Source organism: Hypanus sabinus, chromosome 23, assembly GCF_030144855.1.
Source record: "Hypanus sabinus isolate sHypSab1 chromosome 23, sHypSab1.hap1, whole genome shotgun sequence".
In the NCBI taxonomy this organism is placed as follows: domain Eukaryota; kingdom Metazoa; phylum Chordata; class Chondrichthyes; order Myliobatiformes; family Dasyatidae; genus Hypanus; species Hypanus sabinus.
In genome coordinates, this window is record NC_082728.1 from 13839755 (window position 1) to 13857723 (window position 17969).

General features: G+C 45.0%; 1 protein-coding gene across 1 annotated transcript in view; it reads left to right on the forward strand.

Moving 5' to 3' along the window:
- The window catches only part of tmem235b (transmembrane protein 235b), a 93198-nt gene extending 81959 nt beyond the window's left edge, over positions 1 to 11239 (forward strand). Inside the window, exon 4 of the mRNA XM_059948414.1 lies at positions 9949 to 11239. Coding sequence (XP_059804397.1) covers positions 9949 to 10181 — 233 coding nt within the window. The 3' untranslated portion in view covers positions 10182 to 11239. The remainder of the gene's footprint in view (positions 1 to 9948) is intronic.
- The last annotated feature ends 6730 nt before the right edge of the window (positions 11240 to 17969 follow it).

Here is a 17969-nt window from a genome sequence, read left to right on the forward strand (position 1 = left end):
AAGAAGTAACAGATGGAATACAGTGTCAGGAAGTGTAAGGTCATGCACTTTGGTAGAAGAAGTGAAAGGGTTGATTATTTTCTAAATGGAGAGAAAATACAAAATAAAACAGATGCAAAGGGACTTGACAGTCCTTGTGCAGGATACCCTAAAGGTTAATCCGCAGGTTAAGCCTGTGGTGAGGAAAGCAAATGTGATGTTAGCATTCATTTCAAGAGGACTAGACTATAAAAGCAAAGATGTAATATTGAGACTTTATAAAGCACTGGTGAGGCCTCACTTGGAGTATTGTGAGCAGTTTTGGGCCCCTTATCTTAGAAAGGATGTGCTAAAACTCAAGAGTGTTCAAAAGAGGCTTATGAAAACGATCCCAGGCTTGAGCAGCTTGTCATATGAAGAGTGTCTGATGGCTCTGGGCCTGTATTCACTAGAATTCAGAAGAATGAGAGGTGACCTCATTGAAACCCATTGAATGGTGAAAGACCTTGATAGAGTGGATGTAAAGAGGAAGTTTCCTATGGTGGGAGAGTCTAAGACCAGAAGACACAGCCTTTCAATAGAGGGGTGTCCTTTTAGAATGGCGATGAGGAGGAATTTCTTTAGCCAGAGAATGGTGAATCTGTGGAATTCATTGCCATTGGCATCTTTGAAGGTCAAGTCTGTGTGTATATTTAAGGCAGAGGTTGATAGATTCTTGATTGGTCAGGGCATGAAGGGATACGGGGAGAAGGCAAGAGATTGGGGCTGAGAAGAAAATGGATTAACCATGATGAAATAGCAGAACAGACTCGATGGGCCAAATGGCCTAATTCTGTTCCTATGTCTAATGGTCTTACGGAATATGAGGTGTTGCTCCTCCATCCTGACACTGGTTTCATCTTGGCAGTAGAAAAGGCTATAGACCAAACTGTCAGGTTAGTGTTTTACAGTACTTGGCATCTTTCTGTGCTACCACTAATATATTATTAATCATTATATATTAAAAACTCCAATTTGATGGTGAATTGTTTTCAGTTTCACAGATGTCCAAAAGCACTGAACATTGGGCAGTGATTTTAAAATCACTATAGGACAATCTGCGCAGATGTTTATACTCTGACATGATTATGGGGACTGAGGCAATGCATTCGAGAGCCCTTGGTGTGTATTTGCTGTCCCAGTACATTACATGTTATCACCACGTCTGGCAATTAAAGCTGCCGTGAGCAGCAATTATTTATCTCACACAGATGAGATATGATGCTTTACACGGTTTGTCAGCAAAATCTTCAAATGTCACGCTCATTTGTAAAACTATTATCATCTGTAATTAAGTGAATTTGTAACCAATAACCCACAAAATTCTCACAATATTCCATCTTCAGCTGTTGGCTTTGTGTTTTGTTTTAATCATCCTTAGTGTTAGACTAGCTTCAGTTGGAGAGTTGTCAGCTTGCAACCATTGCTAATTTTGTTACAGTCACTCTCACTTTTTCAAAACTATGATGATGCCTGAGTTGCTGAATGTTTTCTGTTTTTATCTCAGATTTCAATATTTGAATGCCAACTGTGAATTAAACCTATTATTTAATGCCCTACCACCAGCTTTATCAATACAGGCACACAATGCGACTCAGATACACATAGTCAACTACATCTGGCTCATACCTCATTGCTGTCTCCTCTCCCTCTTTCTATCTCTCTGTCTGCCTCCCTCTCTCCCTCTCCCTCCCTCTCTCCCTCTCCCTCCCTCTCTTCCCCACCTTTCTCTTTTACAGACGCACACACCTTCACTGCTACCGTGAGGCACAGAATTCCGACACTTGATCTGTGTGTGGTGCAGGGTCTATAAACGGCAGTGAGATAAGTGATAAGATAATGGTGGCGTAAAATTAATACAGCGCCAGCATCTCGGGTTCATTCCCCGCCACTGCCTGTAAGGAGTTTGTACGTTCACCCCAAGACCACATGTGTTTCCTCCGAGTGCTCCGGTTTCCTCCCAGCTCCCAAAGTGTGAGTCGGTTCATTGGTCACATGGGTGTAATCGAGCGGTGTGGTCTCGTTGTGCCGGACGGGCCCATTACCACACGGTATCTCTAAATAAATGAACTATAAATTCTGTGTTTTAAAATGTTGGAAGCACTCCATAGGTCAGGCAGCTTCTGTGGCTAGAGAAAGAGTTAATGTTTTCAGAGGCTAGCTTGGTTTCTTTCCCTACAGATTTTGTCTGATGCAAACCGCTTTCAACATTTTCAGTTTTATTTCAGACATCCAGCACCTGAGGTTTCCTGATTCTCAGATTATCTGGCTTTAGGATTTCGCTCGAAGGATATGGATAGAATTTGTTTGGTCTTTCCCTACATCCAGCAGAGAGAACAGGAAAGGTCTCATTTAAACATGTGAATGCACACAGACTTCTCCCCGGGCACCAGTAATCAATAATGTACAAACAGTACTGTGTAAAAGTCTTAGGCACATATACGTATATAGCTGGGGTGCCTTAGACATTTGTCAACATGGAGCAGAGAGTGAGTTTGTAAATCAGCCAGGAACAAAAGATGAGTGCCATGGAAGGCGTGTGGGACAGGTGGCAGTGAAGGAGTGCCAGGGAGGTGGGGTAGTGTGGGTGCAGACACATCCAGCTCTGAGACATCAGGTAAGGTCGATTTGATTCCAATCTGTTGGTTTATTGATCATTACAGAAGCTCCCTCTGGTGCTTTCTGCTCCCTCCCCTCTCCCTTCCCTTTTCCCAACCATGATTCCCCTCTCCCTGCCCCCTTCCCACTCTCAGTCCACAGTAGAGCCCCATATCAGAATCAGGTTTATCATCACTCACATATGTCATGAATTTTGTTTTTTTTTGTGGCAGCAGTACAGTGCAATACATAAAAGTACTACAGTACTGTGCAAAAGTCTTTGGAACCTTATCTCCCTCCCTCCTCCCCCCACCACTCTCTCTCTCTCTCTCTCTCTCTCTATATATATATATAGACAGAGAGAGAGAGAGAGAGAGAGAGAGAGAGAGAGAGAGGGAGAGAGGCAAGTATATAGAACGGACTGCCAGACAAAGTACAATGACAAATCTAAATCTTAAAAGACAATTGGGCAGCTCTGTAGTTACGACATCTATTGCACACAGCTGAGTGATGAAATAACAACAACCTCTCACTCAATGTCAATAAGACCAAGGAATTGATAGTGAACTTCAGGAGAGGGAAACCAGAGGTCCATCAGCCAGTAATCTTTGGAGAATCAGAGGTGGAGAGGGTCAGTAACTTTAAATTCCTGGGTGTCACTATTTCAGAGGACCTGTCCTGGACCCATCATATAAGTATAGTTGCAAAGAAAGCACATGGCGCCTCTACTTCCTCAGTAGTCTGTGGAGATTTGGCATGTTGTCAATAGCCTACAGATATGTGGTGAAAGTGTGCTAACTTATGGCCTGGTATGGGATCAGCAATGCCTTTGAGTAGAAAATCATACAACCGGTAGTGGATTTAACTCAGTACATCATGGGTAAGACCCTCCCAACTATTGAGCACATCTACATGAAACATTGCCATCAAAGATCCCCACCACCCAGACCGTGCTCTTTTCTCGCTGCTGCCATCAGGTAGAAAGTACAAGAGCCTCAGGACTCACACCACCAGGTTCAAGAAAAGTTACAATCTCTCAACCATCAGGCTCCTGAACAAAAGGGGATAGCTACACTCCCTTAAGAACTCTATTATCTTGTTATTTAATGCCTATTATTTATTGCTATTTATTTATTATCTGGTTTTGCACAGTTTGCTTACAGTTTTCAGTTCCTGATGTTTACAGTTTACAGTTCCGGTTTACAGTTACTGTTCGATAGATCTGCTAAGTATCTCAGGGTTATATGTGGCGACATGTATGTACTCTGATAATAAATTTTACTTTGAACTTTGTTCAGGTTCCGAGGGATATGGACCAAACGCAGGCATATGAGGCTAGCTTAGATGGGCATCTTGGTTGGCATCGATAAGATGGGCTGAATGGCCCGTTTCCCTACTGTATGATTAAATGAGTAGGTTACCTGAAAAACAATTGCTTCAAAGGTGCTGCAGAGAAGCTTAAAGTAGATTGCGTGGTTTGAGTCTTGAGAGTGAGGCTTTGAAAATTTCTCTAACTCGGGATAGGAGGGGGCTACTAACCTAAGGTGTGGGAGTAAGATTGGGGTTAGACAGGAAGAATGGAAAATGGTAAAGTGGGAAAGGGAATTCGGAACTTCAGTGTGATGGGACGTGGTGGCTGAAGCATCTACCAAACTTCGGTGGATCGTTATTTGATGGTGTAACGATGGAGAAGACAGAGACACAAAGAACCGCAGGTGCTGAAAGAGGGTAAAAGCTCAGCTACTGGAGGGGCTCAGGGGGCCAAGCAGCATCTGTGGAGGTGGATGGATGATGCTTTGTGAATCTGGACGGAGTCAAGAGAAAAGATAGTGAGAGGGAGGAGGGACAGAGTTTGGGAGGTGGTGGAACCAGATGAGGTGGGAGAAATCTACCATGGGCACAAGCGTCCCCACCATCAAAAGCCAAGGGGTTTCAATTCCATCTGCTGGAGGAACAGTGGGGTCAGCAAGGTTGTTGGTTCACACTGTCTGAACATCACTAACAAGGTTGCCATTAGCTTTCCATCCCCGATTACCATTAAATTTGTAACTCATAGAGTCATCCAGTATGGAATAGGCCATTTGGCCCACTGTTTCGGCACCTATCCATTTTGTAGGGCCCTCACTAACATCCAGGGTCCTAAACAGTCCTTCCAGGTGAGGCGACACTTCACCTGTGAGTCTGTTGGGGGTCATTTACTGCGTCTGGTGCTCCCAGTGTGGCCTCCTGTACATCGGTGAGACCTGACGGAGATTGGGAGACTGCTTCACCGAGCACCTATGTTCAGTCCGGCAGACGAAGCTGGATCTCCCAGTGGTCACCCATTTTAATTCCACTTCCCATTCCCATTCCGATATGTCCATCCATGAATTCTCAAACTTCCTGTAACGCCCCCCACACCCTCTCCTTCCCCATTTCCCATCCCCTTTTCCCCCTTTCACTTAACTCCCTGCCCACTTATCACTTCTGTCTGGTGCTCCTCCGCTTTTTTCTTCCATGGCCTTCTGCTCTCTCCTGTCAGACTCCCCCTTCTCCAGCCCTGTATCTCTTTCACCAGTCAGCTTCCCAGTTCTTTATTTCATCCCTCCCCCTCCCAGTTTCACCTTGTTTCTCTCTCTCCTCCCCCCACCTTTTAAATCTTCTCCTTGTTATGTTACTTCTGTTTAAACGTACCGTGGATTAACAGTAAAGAATCATACTCTGTAAGAATTAGAGAACTTTTATCTACAGTGATAAACAAACACGTCTTAGCCAAGCCACGTGCTGGGACATTCTGGCAATCCCGCTCATAGTGCTCTGTCCGATCATGTACTGGCACATCATTGCACATGTATCACCACACTCCTCAGCTTTTCCCTTCAGTCCTGCGGAAGGATTTCGGCCCGAAACAGTGACTGTACTCTTTTCCGAGACGCTGCCTGGCCTGCTGAGTTCCTCCAGCATTTTGTGTGTGTTTTTCCATGTTGTAGTGCTGCTGGTTGCAGCCTGTGTAGAGTTTGCATACTCTCGCAAAGGCCTCATGGGCTTCCCATGGAAACAGCATTTTCCTCCCACTCCCTAAGAGGTGAAGGCTGGTAGGTTAACTTGGCCATTGTAAGTTACCTGGGTGTGTAGGAGAGTGGTAAAATCTGAGGCAAATTGGGAACGTGGGAAGGATAGATGTAAATGGTTGCCTGAAATTTGGCATAGACTCAGTAGGCCTAAATGCCTGTTTCTGCACTCTACGAATCTTTGGGCTCAGTCCATAAGTGCTATGGTGGGTGAAGGGGAATGGGTGGAGGCAGACGCAATGGTCCCCAAACAATTGATCTTATTGCCTAATTAACATCTGTAACATCACAAACGGCAAGCATCCGCAGTCTTAGTATGCTTTATTGCAAGGTGTGTGTGTAGGGGGAAGGGGGAGAGAGGGAGGGTAGAGAGAGGGGGGAGGGTAGAGAGAGAGGGAGGCAGAGGAAGTGGAGAGAGAGAACGAGGGAGAAGTTTGAGACTGAGTGGTGTGGAATTGAAGGAGGATTAGAGAGGGAGAGAATTTTCAGGGGCACCACGTGACAAACAGCAGGGAGTGATAGAACAAGAGAGACAGATACACAAAAGACAAAGAAATTCTTGAGAAACTGTAGGCAGTGAGTCACGGGTTGAAGCGCTAGATTAAATCAAACACTGCAGGCCTGTGAGGTTTCACTCATTGGCTGCAGAATCCCTAATATTCATTCTGGGAATTCTGCAGGGAAGGAAGGGTGGGGTGGAGGCAGATGGGGGGGGGGGGGCAATTGTCAGTCTCGCAGACACTTGCTACAGATTTCTGCTCAACTCCAGCTGGTTACGGAGAAAGTTTGATGTAACATTGGAAATTCCTTCCCTCAACATTCATCTCAGAAGATTCCAGTTATCATAGCCACTGGAAAATCTTTCATAAACATTTCCAAAGATTCCAAGTAAAGCCTGTGATTTGCCAGCAAGGATTTGGCATTTCCCAGATCACAAAACTGGGAACTTTTCAAGTGTGCTGACCTCTCTCTGGATACAGGCTCTGGCTGGTTATCCCAACACAGGCCTGAGTCTGTGAGCCTCAAAATTCAGGGAGAGTCTCTGACCCGATAGGTTTCGTGAATACAGAAGAGCTCTACAGGGCACTGTAACAATACTTGAATAAAACAAACATCTGTCTCACTTCATTATTGGCAGGGTAACAAAGGAAAAAATAGAAACAAGGAAACCGAGATGAGAACCAGAATCAGATTTAATATCATCAGCATATGTCATGAAATTTGTTGACTTTGTGGCAGCTGTACAGTGCAATGCATAATAATTGAGAAAAAACCTGAATTACAGCTAGTGTATTTACATTAAATAGTTAAGTTACTTTGTAAATAAGTAGTGCAAAACTAGAAATTAAAAAAAAAGTAGAGAGGTGGTGTTCATGTATTTAATATCCATTGAGAAATCAGATGGCGGAGGGGAAGAAGCTGTTCCTGTATTACTGAGTGTGTGCCTTCAGGCTCCCGTACCTCCTTCCTGATGGTCAGTGAGAACAAGGCGTGACCTGCATGAGGGGGGTCTTTAATGATGGAGGCTGCCTTTCTGAGGCACTGCTCCTTGAAGATGTCCTGGAGGCTGCGGAGGCTAGTGGGCGTGATGGAGGTGACTAAGTTTACAACTCTGCAGTTGACTTCGATCCTGCGCAGTTGCCCCCTCCCCCCCCATACCAGACGGTGATGCAGGCCAGTCAGAATGTACATCTGTAGAAAGTTCTGAGCATTTTTGTAGAGCATACCAAATCTTCTCAAGCTCCTGATGAAATATAGCCGCAGCTATAGCTGCCTCAGTATGTTGGGTCCAGGTTCGATCCTGAGAATTATTGACAACCAGGATCTTGAAACTGCTCACTCTTTCCACTTCTAATCCTTCTATGAGGACCAGTGTATGTGCCCCTCCTTACCCTTTCTGAAGTCCACATTCAGTTCTTTGAGCTTACTGACATCCAGCACAAGGTGGTTGTTGCAACACCACTCAACTAGCTGATAATATCTTGCTCCTCTGCACTATAAGACACAGGAGCAGAATTAGGCCATTCAGCCCATCGAGTCTGCTCTGCCATTTCACCATGGCTGATCCCGAATCTGACTCAGTCCCATACACCTACCTTTTTGCCATATCCTTTGATGCCCTGACCGATCAGGAAGCTATCATATTCTGCCATAAATAAACTCATGAACTTGGCCTTCACTACAGTCTGTAGCAGAGAATACCATGGATTCACCACTCTCTGGTTAAAAAAAATCCTCCTTGCCTCTGTTCTAGAAGGTCACCCCTCAATTTTGAGGCTGTGCCGTCTAGTTCTGGGTAACCCACCATAGGAATTATCCCCTCTTATCTAGTTCTTTCAATATCTGGTTTGCCCTCTCATCACCATTTGAAATTCTGCAAACAATAGTTGTATCAGCCAAAAATTTATAAATGGCGTTTGAGCTACGCTTAGCCCCACGGTCATGGGTGCAGCGAGAATAGAGCAGTGGGCATCCCTGAGATGTGGCAGTGTTGATTGTCAGCGAGGTGGAGATATTGTTTCAGATGCTGAGTGAGGGAAAAAGGTAAGCTGATGGAGGAACGCAGAGGACCAATCAGCATCTGCGGAGACTAAGGGATGGATGACATTTTGGGCCGAGACCCTGAATCAGGACTTAGAGGGCAGAGAGTAGATAGTGAGAGGGAGGGGGTGACAGAGTTTGGAAGGTGATGGGACCAGATGGGATTGGGGGAAGGGGGAACAATGGGCAGATGGAGGAGAGGCTGTAACGATCTATCATGGGCACTAGCCTTCCCACCATCAAGGGCATCTTCAAAAGGTGATGCCTCAAAAAGGTGGCATCCATCATTAAGGATACCCACCACCCAGGGCATGCCCTCTTCTCGTTACTACCTTTAGGGAGGAGGTAGAAGATGACTCTCATCCCAAAGATTTCTGTGCTTAGTTGAATGGAACTTGAACCTTCGGAGACTGAAGCAAGAGAGCCAACAGCCACTTCTAGTGTTTGATTATGCTGAGGTGGCGAACTCAGTTGGTAAATTGTCAACACATGTACCATGAGAAAGCAAAAAACATTGTCTGGCATACCATCCATTGGGATCATTTCATTTCAACAGTGCTTTGAGGTACTACAAGGGGAAACAATGAGAGAGAGCAGAAAAGAGTGTTGGTTTCAGAGAAAGGGCAGTGCAGGTGGACAATAAGGTGCAAGGCCATAATGAGGTAGATTGTGACGTTAAGAGCCCATTTTATCATAACGGGGACCATTCAATAGTCCTATGACAGTGGGATAGAAGCTGCCTTTGAATCTGGCAACAGGTACTTTCAGGCTTTTGTATTTTCTGCCCAGTGAGAGAGGGGGAGAAGAGGGAATACCTATGTGAGGTTAATGTTACAGGGCAAAAGTTGGAACACACTCTTTTTAAGCCAGCCCAAGGCAAATAATCTTTAGCACCAATGTTCTTTGTTGAAAGAGTTGATGTTGAGAGGATATTTCCTATAGTCGGGGACCAGAGGGCACAGCCTCGGAATACAAGGACGCCCCTTTAAGACAGAGATGAGGAGGAATTTCTTCAGCCAGAGGATGGTGAATCTGGGGAATTCATTGCCACAGGTGGCTGAGGAGGCCAAGTCGGTGGGTATATTTAAAGTGGAGGTTGATAGGTTCTTGATTAGTAAGGGTGTCAAGCGCTGAGAAGAGAAGGCAGGAGAATGGGGATGAAAGGGATAATAATAAATCAGCCATGATGGAATAGTTGAGAGGACTCAATGGGCCGAATGGCCTAATTCTGCTCCTGTGTCTAATGGTCTTATTTGGCTGGTGCATCCTACTCGGTAAGTGCTTTACCGAGTGAATTGAACAGATAGTATTTCAAAATAGCTCTGTTTCCCAGGACTCTTCATTCTGCGGCAGTGATGTGTTGACAAGAACAGAATTCAGTGACACTGATGGATGAAAGAGAATATTGACCTGGACACTGGGGATAGCTACACAAAAGATCCTTTACATTCACTAAAGGGAGCAACAGGTTAACCCCGCAAAAGAAATCTCCACCCTGTGCAAAAACTTGGTCCTGAAGCAGGGTTTTGACCTGAATGTTGACCATTCCTTTCCTCCCACAGATGCTGCTCGATCTGCTGAGCTCCCCCAGCAGATGGTGTGTTGCCCCAAAAGCCAGGACCACTGAACACCAGAACCTGGAGACAGATTCAAACCAACAAGCCTCTGGCTGAATGCTGAGAACACCACCCGCTGAAGCCCAAGGTTGGAGTCCGAGCCTCACCTGTCCTTTCTGTTGTAGGTGCGCTGACCCTGGCTGGGATCTGTGTCTACGTCGCCTACTCTAAGGCTGCCTTTGCCATCGCGAAGCACATCTACGGAGACAAGGTGTTCGACAATGTTCACATCGGCTTCAGCTGGTCCATGGTCCTGGCCTGCCTCTCTTGCATCCTAGAAGTGATGTCTGGTGCTTTGTTTCTTCTGGCTGCCAAACTCACCACCGCAGAGCAACCAGAACATTCTGCAGTCATATGAACTCAGTGTTATTGTACGGCAACACTGTAGATTGTTGTATTGTTATTGTGCCTCAGTGTATAATAAGCTAAATTCAGGATACATGTTGCATCCAGCACTGCTTGTTCTTTTATGCTGCTGTTCTCTCCCCTCCCCTTCAAATGTGAAACCAGAAATTTGCAAATAATAACAAGACTGCTAGAGCAGTATTTGTTCAGGCCTACGGAGAGCTTTTTGAACAGGATTGTACGGGGGCAGACAGGGGAAATAACTGAGTTCAGAACATGCCATCTGCTCTGGGAATTAGTCACAGCGGCAGGAATTTTCATTCCCAGAAAGACGAGGCTGCAAGCATGTCGCTGGAGTTGCTGGAACTGCTCAGCTGACTGGGCAGCATCTGTGGGGAAGCAAACCTGCTTAAAAAGAAGGGATCGTCTCTTTCGCTGAAGGTCACGAGTCTTTGGAACTCTTTTCCTCAAAAGGCAGTGTTAAGCAGAACTTCTGAAATAACTTGAGGGAGGGTAGAAAGGGGTGAAAGGTTACGGAGTTATGTTACAACCAGATCAGCCGTGACCTTGTTGAATGGCAGAACCGGCTTGAGAGGCTGAGAGGTCTACTCTTGTTCCTAGGTCACATCCTTGTATATAAAACAGATTTAATGCTTCAGTTTGTTGACTCCTCATCAGTTCAGCGATGAACAGGTTATAAAAGTTAGAGAAAAGTTGGGGAGTAGTTGTGGGAGGGGTTGTTGCTGGAGGAAGGAGAGATAATGGTTGGGTGGAAGGAAGAAGGGATTAAGTCATGTTAGGACAAGGTGAAGGAAGCTGAACAAGAACACAGAACATTGAACAGGACAGTACAGGGACAAACCCTTCAGTCCACGATGTATATACTGAGCACGATGCCAAATTAATCTCTTCTGCTTGCACGTGATCCTCATCTCTTTGTTCTGTGTATCTTCATGTGTCCACCTAAAGGCCTCTTGAATGCCGTGTAAGGCAAGAGTCTGGAAAAGGTGTACAGGAAGAAAGAAAAATCATTGTCTGAAATTATTAAATGAAACTACAGTGAATGCTGGAAATGTGAAATAAAAAAATGCAGGAGATTAGAATAACCAAAACTGTGAAATCGTTAATGAGCTTGGAAGTTTGTAATGTCCCTAGACAGAAAATGAACTCCTTCATAAGTTTGTTCTGCACTTCATTGGAACAGTGTAGGAGGCTGACAGTAGAGTGTGGGATAGAGGATTTAAGTAATTAATGACCAGAATATGAGGGTCATACTCTAATATGGGAAATATTCCACAGAAGAAGACACTCAGTCTACCCGTGGAGAAAACCAAGTCGACAGTGGTGGACTGGACGATAGAAAGTGATTAGCCCTGTGGCTTCCATGAACTTGCGGCTTTTACTTTATACCCCTTCTAGGTGAAGGTCCTTCCTCTCCTAGGAATGAAGTCTTTGGAGCTTCTGTTGGCGTTTCTGTAGCTCTGGGTTTTTACGGGATGGGGTTGCTGGCCCCATGCCTGGCCCACCTCCTTTCGCAGGCTGGCTTGGGACTGTCCATGGCAGAATCTGGCATTTCCCATGGTTGCTAGGAAAGGTGATTTGTGAAGAGGACTTTCACTGTCCACATTCCAACAAGGGGTTGTTCCATACATCCGACATCAGCTTGGAAGAAGTGGGTACAAGAAGCAAGTTTTCTCAAATTGGTGACTTTCCTTGTGGATGTGTAGCCATTCTGCATTGATGAGCATTCCGAGTACAATTCTGTGCAAAAGTCCCAGGCACATATATACATATATAATAGAGCTCGGATGCATAAGGCAGTACTGAAGCAGAGAGTGAGTTTAGAAATCTGGCAGGAGCGAAGGATGTTGGGAATGGTGAGGGTGGAGACCCGCAGGGAGGGGAGTGGGACAGGTGGCAGAGAAGGAGTGCTGGAGCCGTTGGGGGGGTGGGGGGGTTACTGGTTGGTATCTGTGCAGACACACCCTATCCTGAGACACCAGGCAAGGTAATTTGATTTCAAACAATTGGTTTATTGATTATCACACAATGGCTCTCTGGTGTTTCCCACTCTTTTCCCTCTCCCTTCCCCTTTTCCCCACCATGACTCCCCCCCTCCCTGCCCCTTCCAACAAACAGTCCACAGTTGTGACCCATATCATCATTCACATATCTCACAAAAATCATTTTTGTTTGTGGCAGCAGTACAGAGTAATACATAAAATTACAACAGTACTGTGAAGCATAATTTATGAGGAAGCAGAGCTTAGATTATTATCTGAATTGGGTAACCATCACCTTTATCACCAAAGGTAGGTAAGGCTGAAGATACATTATTTCTGCAACCTTCTGGGGGCTAGTTGGCAGAGCCAGGTCAATACTTGAGTCCATTTACTGTATCTCTGCTCCTTTATCAAGTCAAGTCAAGTTTATTGTTCTTTAACTAAATACATGCATATCGTCAAACCAGATAATGTTTCTCCAAACCAGGGTGAAAAGCGATGTGGTATCCATAACACATAATAACTTATGAAAGTAAGGATGAAACCTACAGGTAGATCATGCATAGATAAACAAAGTGCATAAATTAAATATTGTAAGGTACAGAGCAGATTAACTAGAGACATTTTGAATGTGACGCGGCAGGGAGTTCAGAAGCTTAAAGGAGAGAAGAAACAGTTTCCCATCCGAACTGTTCTTACTTTTATGCATCGGAGTCTCCTGCCTGCTGGTAGAAAGTCAAAGAGGATGCAGGATGGATGCATATTAAGGGCCCTGCGTGTGCAGCATTCCTGATAAATGTCCCTGATGGATGGTCAGGAGACCCCTATGATCCTCTCAGTTGTTCTCACAGTCCTTTGTAGGGACTTCTGGTCCAATGCTCGGCTGTTCCCGTAACAGGTGGAGATGTAACTTATCGGGATGCTCTCAATGGTTCTCTTGTAAAATGCAGTTAAGATGGGGGCAGGGAGAGCCTTGCTTTCCTCAGTCTCCTAAGGGACTGGAGATGCTGCTGTGCCTACTTGTTCAGGGAGGTCTTATTAAGGGACCAAGTGATGTGAACTCCCAGGTACTTGGTGCATTTAACCCTCTCTATGGAGGAGACATGCATTCACAGAGGGGGGTGGTTCATCTGTACCTTCCTGAGTTCTACAATGATTTCCTTGGTCTTCTTCATGCTCTTGACTGCTGTTGTGATGTGTCATAATTGTCCTCCAGCCCCACCATTAAGGTCTTGGTTGGATCACTCTGTCTGGAACCTCTCCCTTCACCTGACTCCCATGGATGACCCTACTGAGAGCTAAGCAGCAGATGGCATTTCTCTTGGGATCTCAGGAACTCACAAGCCTTTCCACCATGACAAGGCAACGAACCCCAGAGAAGAATGGCCATGTACCTGGCTGACCAACGATGCCTCATCTGTCCTCCTAACCCTCTATAAGCCAAGGCCAAACTTCCTTTTGCCTTTTGGACGCATACTTCCCAAACAGCTTTACAAAATTGCACAAGACTGTTGTTTGATAAACCCTTAACGAAGAAAAAGATTAGTTTTATTTGTCACATGTACACCAAAACACACAGTGAAATGTGTTGATTTGCATCAATAAACAACAGTCTGCTGTCTTGGAAGAAAATATCCATCCACATGAAATGACGGTTAGATTCCCCTATGTATTCACCAGCTGGCTGAAAGGAAAATAAAAAGATCTGCATAATCTCACAGCCATCTGCTGGAAGATGGGCATTGCTTAGATTTGGAAACGCCAAAGGATGAAAAGAGCATAAAAAGAGCACCACACACATCAGAGGCTGGAGGAACTCAGCAGTCTGTGGAGGGAAATAAACAACTGATGTTTTGGGCTTAAAATCTTCATCAGACCTGGACGGGAGCAGGTCCTGGGGCTGAAACAGTCACTCTTTATTTCTCTCCAAAGATGCTGCCTGACTTGCTGAGTTCCTCCAGCATTTTGCTGTTCCAGGTTTCCAGTGCCTCCAGAATCTTGTGTTGATGGGAAACTTTCCTGTTGTCTGGATCTAAAACCCCTGCCCCCATCATATCCGTACTTCCTCACATACAGACATTCCTGGTTAAGTAATGTCTCAACTCCCGTAATGATTTTCCTACCTCTGGAATTTCTGTCAACCCCATCTCTCTGGTCTCATATTTCCAGGCTCTCCTTCATTCCCAGATCTAAATGCACCTCCTTTGGAGAACATTCCTTTGGATGACACAATCCTCGGCTTTAGGCTTCTCCACATAAACCTCACTCTATCCCAGCTCTCTCTCCTTTAAAGATGATCAAAAAGCTTTTGGTCATCTTCCCTCACTCCTCCTTATGTGGGTCAGTATCAACTTTGCAGATTCAGATTTAGGTTCGGTTACTTATCACCTGTACGCAGAAACATACAGTGAAACGTGTTGCTTGCATTAACTATCAACACAACTTGAGGATGTGCTGGGGGAAGCCACAACGGTTTTGGCACCAACACAGCAAGTTCAGCAGAACAACACAAGTGACACAAAATAGCAATAAAAATGAAAGATATTAGCAAAAACGGCTATTTTCCTCCTTATCACCCACACATTCACATATACAGAGAGGCCTCCAAATCCAGCACACAGTGCCTTTAGGCCTCCAACCTCAAATGGCTGGCTAAGCTCACAGACGTCGGGGCCTCTGACTTCCAGACATGCTGACCCCAGGGACTTTGACCATCCGGCCTCACTGAATTTGGTGTTTGATTTTCGGGCTTCGACCTTCAGTATCGACTTCAGGACTTGCCAATCTCAGGAGGTTGAACTCTGGGCCTCAAATTTCAGCTGGGCCCCAGCTTAGCTTTTGATGATAATATCACTCTGAGAGCCTTAAAGCAGTTTTTGTTTGTGCGAAAGCTCCTAGACAGGTGGAAGTAATTTGTTGTTCTGCTTAACAAATAGATGTCACAAAAGGTTGGTGAAGAAGGTGTTTGAGTCAGAGCAATGACCATATTGGTGTTTGTGTTACAGTTATACAGGAGGTTGATGAGCCCGCACTTGGGAGTATTGTGAACACAAACGAGAAAATCTGCAGATGCTGGAAATCCCAGCAACTCACACAAAATGCTGGAGGAACTTAGCAGGCCAGGCAGTTTGTGTACAGTTTTGGATGCCCTGTAATAGGAAGAACCAGAAAGATTGGAGAGAAAATTTAGGAGAATGCAACCAGGATGCGAGGGCCTGTTATTGGAAGCAGTCGGGCAGACTAGATCTTCAATCCCAGGAATGTAGGGAACTGAGAGGTGATCTTATGGAAGTGTATAAAATCATAATGGGTACAGATAGGGTGAATGCAGGGTCTTTTTTCCAATGAAGGTAAAGTAAAAACCAGTGGAGATACAGTAGGCTGAAGGAGGGCAGTGAAAAATTTAAAAAGGACAAGTAAGGGACAACTTCCTCAGGTAGAGCGTGGAGCATATATGGAATGAGCTGCCAGAAGGTGGTACAATAAGATTTAACGTGTGTGGACAGGAAGGGTTTACAGCAAAAGGGTCCAACTTTTTTTATGCCTTGGACCAATACCATTAAACAAGGGATTCAGGTGCGTGCCCCTGCTCTAGAGGATTAGGGGCCAAATGTGGGCGTGTAGGACTAGCTTAGTGGGTACCATGGTCAGCATGGGTGAGTTTGGCCGAAGGGCCCTGTTTCCATGCTGTATTACTTTACGATTCTGGAATGTGAGGAACAATGGATGTTTCGTCACTGTGTTACACAGCCGCTCCTGAGCACAATGAGCATGCCACACTGCCTGCTTTAGAACAGGGGCGGTGTCAATTATTCTAACCACCAATGATCAAAGGCAAAAACACCCAAACACAGATGTACAATTAGGACTGCAGTTACTAGCACTGCAATTATTGAGGTAGCACACTGATTAACTCTCAAATCCAGCACCCCCACTGCTGGGTTAATGAGTGCCTGCTCTCTGTTACAATCAGTTGTTGGAAGGATGAAAGAAAGAACCACCTGGTCAAAGCAAAGCGTCGCAGTGGGGAAGCGACAGAGTAACATTAGTATTATTTCTGACCCAATCTTTGCATGATACAAGCTATAAGTTACTTCATCCTGAATGGTGCACATATAGACCACAGAACAGTACAGCACAGTACAGACCCTTCAGCCCACAATGCTGTGCTAACCCTTTAACCTACTCCAAGATCAATTTAACCCCTCCCTCCCACATAGCCTTCCATTTTTCTTTCATCCATGTGCCTACTTAAAAATCGTTGTAGTCTCCCTAATGTATCTGCCTCTACCATCACCTCCACAGAGTATTCCACACATCCACCATTCTGTTCAAAAAACTTGCCTCCAATATTCCCCCTATGCCTTCCTCTAATCGCATTAAAATTATGCCTATTTGTATCAGTCATTTCCACCCTTGTAAAAAGTCTCTGGCTGTCCACTCTATCTATGTAACTCATCATCATCTTATACACCTCTATCAAGTCACCCCCCCCTCCCATCCTCCTTCGCTCCTGGGCTCGCTCAACCTCTTCTCATAGAGACATGCTCTCTCGTCCAGGCAGCATCCTGGCGTCAATACTTTTGGATATGGCCAAGCGTGGAGAGAGAGACACTGAAGCAGGTCGACAGCTCACTGACTTTAATGAGACAACCAATAAATGCTAGGCTAACCGGGCAGTCAGCTCTCAAACTGAAAGTTAACTGCCAACACTGCGGCTGGAAGTAATAATTAGATACTACATGAAAACTGCTCCTTTACAGTACCTGTCGAAATGATAGTCCTCTTTCATGGACAAGGATGAGGGTAAGCAGCGAGCGTAAATGTTGCTGTGCTTTTGGTCAAGTCTCAATAGGACTGGAACAAAAACGAGGGAGTTAAATACCACCAGAATGGAACAGTAATTAGCTGGAATCTGCATACTCATGAGCGAGATTGCTGAATCTTTTCCACAGCCTGGCTTTATAGGCGCGTTAAACGTACACCAGAGTCCATGGTTGTGACACCTAGAAAATCTCCTCTGCACCCTCTCTAAATCTTCCACATCCTTTCTATTATGAGGCAACCAGAAATGAACACAATACCCCAAGGGTGGTCTAACTAGTGTTTTACAGAGCTGTAGCATTAACTCATGGCTCTTGAACTCAGTCCTCCAACTAATGCAAGTGAATACACCATACTTGCATGGTAACCTTGAGGGATCTATGGTCATGTATCCCAAGAGCCCCCTGGCCCTCCACACTACTAAGAATCCTGCCATTACCAAGACAAACAAGACACTTAGGATATGGGCATCATGGGCAAGTCCAATATTTCTGAGATTCCTCAATTTTAAAAGAGAACTTCATTCATAATATATAAGGTAAATACAATTGAGGCACATCTTTCTCTACATTCAATGTATTATGAATTCAATGCATTGTTCTTCAATATATCATTATAACTGTTTCCTCCTTAAACAGTGGATTCATGAAGCAATGGAGAACCTGCTCCCTCAGTGTCCAGTGGGAACAGGATCCTGAACTGTAGTCCTTCCCTTCCCCAATGAGCATTTACAGTGGCTAATGACCCGTTCTTAACTGCCCTTAAGTGGGCTCTCTGGGCAGCAACTTCAAGAGGACAAATCCGACTGGGTAAAGACATCACATTTCCTTCCCTACAGAACATTAGCAAATCAGATGGGTTTTTATAAAAATCCTGCAAATTTCAAAATGCAAAATTCAAGCGCTAACGAGCAGGTGTAGTTAATAAATTGGCCACTGTGTGTATACTGATGTAATGAAGCAGATTAGTCAGAT